We start from the raw sequence: 11222 nt of genomic DNA, 5'->3' as shown, positions 1-11222 counted from the left end.
GGCTGCAACACCTTCAGCTAAGTCTGCAGACATTGTTGTGTTCCTGTTTGTTTTCTGACTGGCTCTGAGGTGGCCACGGTTCCCTCCATATACTGAGTAGGGCACTGGTGGCCGTGCCCCTTCCACTATTGTAGGGGTTACAGTGGTCATTAGTCTTAGACACGTGGGCATGCCTCGTTCCGCCATTGGGATCCGGGCATGTGCTTTAGCAGAATAGGGAGAGCGTTGAGGGTCGGACAGGGGTCACCCTTTATCCTCCCTAGTTCTGGGTCCAGTCAGTTGCTCTGTACTGTGTATTACTATTGTTGCTCACATACAGCCGTGACATTCAAATGGCGAGATCGGGGAAGGAATGCATCATGTACATATTACTAAAGGGGAAAGCCACCGCCATGTACAATTACAAGTCATGTACGCATTACATAATATGGACACCAGATGGACACAACCCCCCCTTCCCCTTACGTCTAGATTATGTATAGGTTTTTATCTCATTACCACAGGGAATTTTGCACCATCCAAAAATGAACCTCCAAAAACATGTTTGCTGTAGGTTTTATATTTTATTTTCAGAGATACATGTCAACTGTATGGTCCAAGCAGTAAAGATCCACAGGGTAGAGAGAAAAAGTAAGTGAAACATTGAATAACCGGTACATCCCTATTTAGCAGCAATCGCCTACACCAAACGTTTGCACAATATCCAGAATGGATTTTGGTTCATTCCTCCCTGCAAATGCGTTTCAGTAAGGGTCCATTCATACATCCGTAGTTTTGGGTCCGCATCCGTTCCGCAATTTTTCAGAACAGGTGCGGACCCATTCATTTCAATGGGGCCACAAAAGATGCGGACAACACACCGTGTGCTGCCTGCATCCCTTGTTCAGTTCCGCAGCCCCGCAAAAAAGATACAGCATGTCCTATTCTTGTCCACAGCCATAGACAAGAATAGGCATTTCTATCACAAGGTCGGCCATGTGCGGTCCGAAAATTTACATGTGACAGTCATGCAGATTCCAGCGTCTATGACGTAGTTTTTTCCTATATTAGCGCTAGAAGATGGGTTGTTATGGCTACAGGGGTACCACACGTACAGATTTTTTTTGCAATATTTGCTTAATAAAATATAATTCATTTTAATTATGGTAATTCTTTGTGTGCTTGTAGTTTCTGGTGACTTTTCAGAAAAAAACTATTGTGTGTACATGAGGATTAAAGGGGTTAGGGATTAACATATTGATGACCTATCCTCAGGACTCCTGGCATTCCCGGCTGTTTGAGGAGGTTGCAGCACTCCTGTGATGACTGTGGCCTCCTCACAGCTTACCAAAAACAGTGTTGTACAATGTATTGCAGCTCAGCCCGACTGACTTGAAGTCTGTCCCCTTCCGATCTCATATTTATGACGTATCCTGAAGCTAGGCCATTAACATGAAAATCCTGGAAAACCCCTTTAAAACACTGTATCTGGCCATTATATAACTTGTATGTGGCACGTGTCCATCTCTAATAGTAGATGCATGAGCTAGTAGATGAAGACCAGCTGCTATGATGTCTCCTATAGCCTGCAAACAGAAACCAGAGGAAATATTGCTCCCCATCACTATCTCATACACAGAAAAATAGCAACAGCACGAGGGACATTACAAAGAATAGCAGAACACAAACATTTTCTTCTGATAAGATAGAATATCAGATAAAGGAGCGGCGGGATGGACAGCAGCTGCAGAGCCAGCATCAAAGCCAGGCTGTGCACTACTCCATTCCCCAATGCTGTGAACGTAAGGTGCTTTGAGAATACTACGTGATCTCACAAGGCAGGCAGATTAAAAAGTTTTACCAAGTGACCGGTCATCTTTAAAGGCGTTATCCACCCTCCACGTGACCAGACCTGAGGAAGGAAAGCATACTGACCCGTTCCTTGCTTCTGGGTTCCTGCTCCTTCACTACTCCTCTGGTAAACTACTTGTTTTATATGGGTCACGTGGTCGCTGCAGACAATAGCTGGCCTAAGTGGGGACGTGTTCTCCATACTTTATATGACTGGGTAATGTAACGGGGAGCAGCTAAGTATGCTTCCCTTCCTCAGGTCCAGAGGGAGTGTGCCCGAAAAAGTCCACAGAAGGTGGAAAACCTTATCTCCATATTACATGCCATGCAAGTTGATGCCACGGAAAAACTAGAATTCATAAATCAGCCACAATATGACATTATTTCGTCTTTCTTTATTTTAAAAAAGAAAATCCACATCTCAGACTCTTCTTTTGAAACAAAGATTACAGACGTCTGAGGGGACCTAGGGTAGCATTTCATAAATTATCTCAATTTCATTCACAATCTCCATCTTGCCTCATCACAAGGCACCACTGGTGGACATATCCTTCAGAATGGTTCACCGGTCCATGCTGTTATCGTCAGGATTGTCTTTGAAACATATCTTCAAAAGGCGCTCACAGTAATCCAGTTCTTCCTAAAAAAGAAGAAAGCATTTTTAGACGCTAGGAGAAATGTTTTTTGCTTGGATATAAGATGTGTTTTTAAAGGAAAACTACCAGAAGAAATACAGGACATTTAATGTACATTAAAGGGGTTGTCCACGATTTTGATATTTATGGCCTATTCTCAGAATATAGAAAAAAGGAAAGAAGCAGCACACAAAAAAGGTATACGGGTGCAAGAAAATCCTCCTAAGGGACCTGTGACCAAGATCCCAAGTATGGATAAAAAAGCAAAAGAAGGCAGCACTCCAAATAGTGATGAAAAAAAGTGGACGGTTTATTCACTCATCAGCAACGTTTCAGCTCTCTCTATGGAGCCTTCTCAGAATAGTTATGAATTTCAGACCAACAGGGTCCAACTCCTGGCACCCTCATCCATCAGCTTATGCAAGAGACTGTGGCGCTCCTGTCATGTTTCGGTCACATGACCTAGGCGCAGCTCTGTGCCATTCAAATTAATCGGACTGAGCTGCAATAACAAGCACAGCTACTATACATTGTACGCCACTGTGCTTGAGAAGTTGCAAGGAGTCTCTTCAGCTGATCGGCAGGGGTGCCAAATGTCAGACCCCCACCCATCTAATATTGATGACCTATCCTGAGGATAGGTCTTCAATATTAAACAACTGAAAATCCGCTAACAGAACCATGCCAATTTTGGAAACAATATTTAAAAATTTTCCTCCTCGCCTTCCAAGAGCTAAAAACTATTTTGGTTGACTTAGCCATATGAAGGCTTGTTTTTGCGGCACAATCTGTATTTTATGTGGCACCTTTTATAAGTGGAGTGAAACAGAGAAAAAAAAAAAAAAGTAATTCTGCCAAAACTTTTCTGGGTTTTAATTTTACAGCGTTCACTATGCAGTAAAAACACCCACTTAATACTGCAGTTCAGTAGGATTAAGGCAATACTAGATTTATATAGCTTTATTATGTTTTACTACTTAGAAACATTAAAAGCCATTTAAAAAGGTTACTCTGTGATACGATTAACTTTTCAAATTTTTCTGTTGACCGAAGTATGTGAGGCATCTGCCTCTTAATAAATCAGGCTCATCTTACTCCAGCGCAGGGGATCAAGACTTGCGTTTCAGAATACCAGTCCTGATAAATGTCCTTAACCCCTTCACGCAACATCACGTACATGTACGTGGGGGAATGTGGTGCCTCACCGCATTCCCACGTGCATGTACGTGATCGGCTTTCACTGTCAGCGCAGGGAGCGAAGCGCTGAAGCTCCAGTGAAGCCGGCGTGCTGGGGTTGCTAGGCAACCAGAGAAGCCGGCAGGAGCTGTATTGTAGCTCTGACCCGCCCACGATCGCTGTGATTGGTCCATTACTGCAGAGGGACCAATCACAGCGCATCGGGGCAGGTAAGGGGGGGTTAGGGAAGGACTATGTGCTTCTCCTTCTCTGATCGCCCCAATTCCTGTCAGGGAAGCGATCAGAGAAGGAGATAGTGTGAAAATATTCCCCACCTATGACGAGTATACTCGTCATGGCGCACTGCTACTTAGCGCGCCATGATGAGTATAAACGTCATGGCATAAACTGTCACCATGTCTGCAGACATGGTGACAGCGCTGAGATCCCGGCTGTCACACACAGCCGGGCACCTTAGGTCAATGCCGAGGGGGGTCCTGTGACCCCCCCATGTCGGCGATCGCTGCAAACCGCAGGTCAATTCAGACCTGCGGTTTGTAGCGCTTTCTGCGGTTTCTGATCGCCGCGGTCCCTGACCGCGGGGATCAGAAACTTTACTATGCCCAAAATATATATGTTTCGCCCCCCCCTGCACCCCTGAATAATATTATGGGGGCGGGTGGTGCAGGGGGGGGTGTCGCAGGCGGTGGGGAGGTGCGGTAAGCTGCGGGAGGCGGGCGGTGCGGCAGGCGGGATCGCGATCCCCCGCCCGCCTCCCTTTCAATGATCGTTGGTGGTAAGTGGTTATACCAGGGTGCCAGCACATTGCTGGCACCCTGGTATAAACGGCTGACATCTGCGATGCGATGTCAGCCGTTTAACCCTTTCCATACAGCGGTCCGTACGGACCGCTGTATGGAAAGGGTTAACAGCGCAGGGAGCTCCCTCCCTCTCCCATCGGGGGGCTGCTGTGCCTTTGCAGCCCCCCGATGGGAGAGGGAGAGAGCTCCCAGAGAGCCCCCCTCAGCCCTGTACTTACCCTTCCCCGTCTGCGCAGTTCTGAGCAGACGGGGAAGGTTCCCATGGCAACAGGACGCCTCTCAGGCGTCCTGCTGTCCATGGTGCTGAACAGATCTGTGCTGAAAGCATAGATCTGTTCAGACAAGTGTAAAATACAGTACAGAACAATATATATTGTACTGTACTGTATTATACAGACATCAGACCCACTGGATCTTCAAGAACCAAGTGGGTCTGGGTCAAAAAAAAAGTAAAAAAAAGTGAAAAAAGTAAAGTTTCAAAAAAACACATTTATCACTGAATAAAAATAAAAAAAATAAAATACACTACACATATTAGGTATCGCCGCGTCCGTAACGACCTGATCTATAAAACGGTCATGTTACTTTCCCCGCACGGTGAACGCCATAAAAATAAAAAAATAAAAACTATGAGGAAATTGAAATTTTGCCCACCTTACTTCCCAAAAAAGGTAATAAAAGTGATCAAAAAAGTCGCATGTACGCCAAAAAAGTACCAATCAAACCGTCACCTCATCCCGCAAAAAATGAGCCCTTACATGAGACAATGGCCCAAAAAATAAAAAAACTATGGGTCTCAGACTATGGAGATACTAAAACATGATTTTTTTTTTGTTTCAAAAATATTATTGTGTAAAACCCTGATAAATTATAAAAAGGTAGACATATTAGGTATTTCCATGTCCGTAAGAACCTGATCTATAAAAATACCACATGACCTAACCCCTCAGGTGAACACTGTAAAAAAAATTAAATAAAAACGGTGTCAAAAAAGCTATTTTTTGTTACCTTACATCACAAAAAGTGTAATAGCAAGCGATCAAAAAGTCATGTGCACCCCAAAATAGTACCAATCTAACCGTCATCTCCTCCCGCAAAAATGATACCCAACCTGAGACAATCGCCAAAAAACTGAAAAAACTATGGCTCTCAGACTATGGAGACACTAAAACATGTTTTTTTTTTGTGTCAAAAATGATATTATTGTGTAAAACCTAAATAAATAAAAAAGTATACATATTAGGTATCATCACGTCCGTAAGAACCTGCTCTATAAAAATAGCACATGATCTAACCTGTCAGATGAACGTTGTAAATAATAAAAAATAAAAACAGTGCCAAAACAGCTATTTTTTGGCAAATTTTCCATTTTAATTCATTTTTTCCCATAACAAAGCAAGGGTTAACAGCCAAACAAAACTCAATATTTATTGCCCTGATTCTTTAGTTTATAGAAATGCCCCATATGTGGTCGTAAACTGCTGTACGGGCACACGGCAGGGCGCAGAAGGAAAGGAGCGCCATATGGTTTTTGGAAGGCAGTTTTTGCTGGACTGGTTTTTTGACACCATGTCCCATTTGAAGCCCCCCCGATGCACCCCTAGAGTATAAACTCCAAAAAATGACCCCATTTTGGAAACTACACCCCTCAAGGTATTCAAAACTGATTTTACAAACTTTGTTAACCCTTTAAGTGTTCCACAAGAGTTAATGGCAAATGGACTTGAAATTTCTGAATTTCTATTTTTTGTTACTTTGCCTCACAAAAAAGTGTAATATAGAGCAACCAAAAATCATATGTACCCTAAAATAGTACCAACAAAACTGCCACCTTATCCCGTAGTTTCCAAAATGGGGCCACTTTTTTGGAGTTTCTACTCTAGGGGTGCATCAGGGGGCTTTAAATGGGACATGGTGTCTAAAAACAATCCAGCAAAATCTGCCTTCCAAAATCCATATGGCATTCCTTTCCTTCTGCGCCCTGCCGCGTGCCCATACAGCAGTTTACGACCACATATGGGGTGTTTCTGTAAACTACAGAATCAGGGCCATAAATAAAGAGTTTTGTTTGGCTGTTAACCCTTGCTTTGTTACTGGGAAAAAAATATTAAAATGGAAAATCTGCCGAAAAAGTGAAATTTTGAAATTTAATCTCTATTTTCCATTTATTCTTGTGGAACACCTAAAGGGTTAACAACGTTTGTAAAATCAGTTTTGAATACCTTGAGGGGTGTAGTTTCTTAGATGGCGTCACTTTTATGGAGTTTCTACTCGAGGGGTGCATCAGGGGGGCTTCAAATGGGACATGGTGTCAAAAAAAACAGTCCAGCAAAACCTGCCTTCCAAAAACCGTATGGCATTCCTTTCCTTCTGCGCCCTGCCGTGTGCCCGTACAGCGGTTTACGACCACATATGGGGTGCTTCTGTAAACTACAGAATCAGGGCCATAAATAATGAGTTTTGTTTGGCTGTTAACCCTTGCTTTGTAACTGGAAAAAAAATATTAAAATGGAAAATCTGCCAAAAATGTGAAATTTTGAAATTGTATCTCTATTTTCCATTAAATCTTGTGCAACACCTAAAGGGTTAACAAAGTTTGTAAAATCAGTTTTGAATACCTTGAGGGGTGTAGTTTCTTAGATGGGGTCACTTTTATGGAGTTTCTACTCTAGGGGTGCATCAGGGGGGCTTCAAATGGGACATGGTGTAAAAAAAAACAGTCCAGCAAAATTAGCCCTCCAGAAACCAAACGGCGCAACTTTCACTCTACGCCCCGCTGTGTGGCCATACAGTAGTTTACGGCCACATATGGGGTGTTTCTGTGAACATCAGAGTCAGGGCAATAAAGATACAGTCTTGTTTGGCTGTTAACCCTTGCTTTGTTAGTGGAAAAAATGGGTTAAAATTGAAAATTAGGCAAAAAAATGAAATTCTCAAATTTCATCTCCATTTGCCAATAACTCTTGTGCAACACCTAAAGGGTTAATGACGTATGTAAAATCAGTTTTGAATACCTTGAGGGGTGTAGTTTCTTAGATGGGGTCACTTTTATGGAGTTTCTACTCTAGGGGTGCATCAGGGGGCTTCAAATGGGACATGGTGTAAATAAACCAGTCCATAAAAATCAGCCTTCCAAAAACCATACGGCGCACCATTCACTCTACGCCCCGCTGTGTGGCCGTACAGTAGTTTACGGCCACATATTGGGTGTTTCTGTAAACGGCAGAGTCAGGGCAATAAAGATACAGTCTTGTTTGGCTGTTAACCCTTGGTTTGTTAGTGGAAAAAATGGGTTAAAATGAAAAATTAGACAAAAAAATGAAATTCTCAAATTTCCTCCCCATTTGCCAATAACTCTTGTGCAACACCTAAAGGGTTAACAACGTATGCAAAATCAGTTTTGAATACCTTGAGGGGTGTAGTTTCTTAGATGGGGTCATTTTTGGGTGGTTTCTATTATGTAAGCCTCGCAAAGTGACTTCAGACCTAAACTGGTCCCTAAAAATTGAGTTTTTGTAAATTTCGGAAAAATTTCAAGATTTGCTTCTAAACTTCTAAGCCTTATAACATCCCCAAAAAATAAAATATCATTCCCAAAACAATTCAAGCATGAAGTAGACATATGGGGAATGTAAAGTCATCACAATTTTTTGGGGTATTACTATGTATTACAGAAGTAGAGAAACTGAAACTTTGAAATTTGCAAATTTTTCCAAATTTTTGGTAAATTAGGTATTTTTTTGTGCAAAAAAAAAAATTTTTTTGACTTCATTTTACCAGTGTCATGAAGTACAATATGTGACGAAAAAACAATCTCAGAATGGCCTGGATAAGTCAAAGCGTTTTAAAGTTATTAGCACTTAAAGTGACACTGGTCAGATTTCCAAAAAATGGCCTGGTCCTTAAGGTGAAAATGAGCCCGGTCCTGAAGGGGTTAATGGAGCCTACATCTATTATTCAAATGAACCTACTAGTTCCAAATCTCCATTACCTACAAGGGAAAAAAATAAAAAGTATCCCCTCCCCGCCTTGACATCCCCCTGTTTAACCCATTCTAACCCAGGCCAGTTTTTACCATCTTGCCCAGGCCTATGTTTGCAAATCTGAAATGTATTACTTTATGTGGTAATAACTTTGGAATGCTTTTTACTTATCTAACCGATTCTGAGACAATTTTTTCCTTTATTAAAAAAAAAAAAAAAAAAAAAAAAGAATCTATTTACAGAAAATTTGAAAAAAATTCACATTTTTCTAAATTAGAATTTCTCTACTTTTAAGACAACATTCCCCGTATGTCTACTTTATGTTGGCATCATTTTGTAAATGTCATTTTATTTTTTTAGGACGTTAGAAGGCTTAGAGTTTTAGAAGCAATTTTTCACATTTTCAAGAAAATTTCCAAAACCGGTTTTTAAGCACCAGTTTAGTTATAAAGTGATTTTGAGGCGCTTACATAATAGAAACCACCCATAAATGACCCCATTTTAGAAACTACACCCCTAAAGGTATTCAAAACTGATATTACAAACTTTGTTTAACCCTTGAGGTGTTCCACAAGAATTAAAAGGAAAATGGAGGTGAATTTCATTTAATTTTTTGCAGAATTTATATATGTTAATCCATTTCCACCTTTAATCCATTTTCTACTGCAACACAGCAAGGGTTAACAGCAAAACAAACCTCAATATTACCTTGATCCTGCAGTTTACAGAAACATCCCACATGCGCAACCTGTGCCATATGGTGTTTGGAAGGCAGATATTTCTGAAATGGTTTTTGGGCACCATGTTGTATTTGAAGAGACCCTGAGGTACCCCTACAGTGGAAACCCCAAAAAAGTTACCCCATTTTGGACACTACACCCCTCAAGGAATTTAGTAAGGGGTGTACTGAGCACTTTGACCACACAAGCTCTTTTACGGAATTTAAAAACACTTAGCTGTGAAAATGAAAAACTTAATTTCTTCCAATAAAATGTTGCTTTAGCCCCAAATTTTTCATTTTCACAAGGGGTAACCGGAGAAAAAGCACCCCATAATTTGCTACCTATTTTCTCCTGAATACGATAACACCCCATATGTGGACGTAAACTGAGGCACGGGCACACCGCACAACCCAAAATGGAAGGAGCACCATATGGCTTTTGCAGCGTAGATTTTGATGGATTGGTTTACAGGCACCAGTATACCATTTTCTGACAACCAAACATTTTTCTCTCAATGGAGCTGTGTGAGGACTTATTTTTTGTGGGATGGGTTGCCACAATTATTGGTTCTAGTTTGGGGCACATACAACTTTTTGATCACTTTTTATTTTGCTATTTGGGTAGCAGGATAAAGAAATGCAGCATTTATGTTATTGCTTTTTGTGTCTTGTCATTGCAGTGTACGCCATGCGGGAAAAATTACATTATCTTTATTTTTTGGTCAGTACAATTACTGAGATACCAATTTTATATATTTATTTATTTTTTTTAAACATTTTACCATTTTTACACAAAGCATTTTTGTAACGAAAAATCATGTTTTTGCATTGCCATATTCTGAAAGCCCAATTTTTTTATTTTTCTGGAGACTGTCTTGTGTGGGGGCTCATTTTTTGTGGGAAGAGGTGACGCTTTCACCGCTATCATTTTGGCGTACATATCACTTTTTGATGGATTAGTATTACACTTTTTGTGAGGTGACCAAAATGTAATTTTTTTTTACAGCTTTCACCTGAAGGTATAGATCATGTAAAATTTTTATAGAGCCAGTCATTACAGACACGGCGATACCCAATATGTCTTTTTTTTTATTTTTGTTAAGCATTTGTGAAAATAATCTTGTTTTTATATTCTGAAAGCCATATATTTTTTTTATTCTTCTGGTGATTGTCTTATGTGGAGGCTCATTTATTGTGGGATGAGGTGATGTTTTCATTGGTACTATTTTGGGGTACATATGACTTTTTGATCGCTTGGTACTACACTTTTTGTGAGGCAATGTGACCAAAAAAAATGCCTGTTTTGGCACAGTTTTTATTTTTTTACGGCGTTCACCTGATGGGGTGGATCATGTCATATTTTTATAGAGCTGGTCGTTACGGACGTGGCGATACCTCATATGTCTATTTTTCTTCTTTTTTATTTAATTTAATATAATTTTTATTATATAAAACACTTTTTTTTCACTTTAGATTTTTGTCCCACTATGGGACTTCAACCTTTGGGGGTCTGATCCCCTCTACAATGCATTACAATACAATGTATCAGTGTCATATTGTAGAATACACTGACAATGTGCCAATAAGACCCATCCTGGACTGTTGACTGCAGCATACAAGTGGTTAATGCAATAAATACACCAATGCCGGCGTATACAGCAGGGGCTCTGCTGTCGGTAATTGCCCATTGCACCTGCCCGATCAGAGAGCCATACACGCACTGTGCTGGGCGGCAAATCATGTCCCACCGTGCCGTACATGTAAGGCGCTGGCCTGGAAGGGGTTAAAGAGCACCTGTTGCGTTATTCATGCTGCCCTATCTGACAGCAGAATATAAAGCTGTCAATCACTGTGTGGGCAGGGTAATCAGGACTCTGAATGCCTCTCCTCAGAGCCCTGTCGATCATATCCTGCTGTCCAAAAAAATCACCCTATAAATCAGACAATGAACCCCCTTCTTCCTGACCTGTCCTCTGTCTCCGACACAGTCAACCACTCCCTCCTGTCAAAGTCTCTCGCCTGACCCTCTCCTGTCTCCTCATCCCTTACAAACTCT

The 11222-nt window shown here is 41.1% G+C and overlaps 1 protein-coding gene across 4 annotated transcripts in view; it reads right to left on the bottom strand.

Moving 5' to 3' along the window:
* Positions 1-559: 559 nt before the first annotated feature.
* Positions 560-11222, bottom strand: part of HSPBP1 (HSPA (Hsp70) binding protein 1) — a 38015-nt gene continuing 27352 nt past the window's right edge. For all 4 annotated transcript variants that reach the window (XM_040432364.1, XM_040432349.1, XM_040432341.1 and 1 more), the window contains exon 8: positions 560-2470. In XM_040432364.1, the coding sequence (XP_040288298.1) occupies positions 2393-2470 (78 nt within the window). In that variant the 3' untranslated portion in view covers positions 560-2392. The remainder of the gene's footprint in view (positions 2471-11222) is intronic.

Source organism: Bufo bufo, chromosome 1, assembly GCF_905171765.1.
Source record: "Bufo bufo chromosome 1, aBufBuf1.1, whole genome shotgun sequence".
NCBI lineage: Eukaryota > Metazoa > Chordata > Amphibia > Anura > Bufonidae > Bufo > Bufo bufo.
The sequence above is the reverse complement of the archived record's forward strand: the minus strand, read 5'-3'. Positions and strand labels throughout refer to the sequence as shown.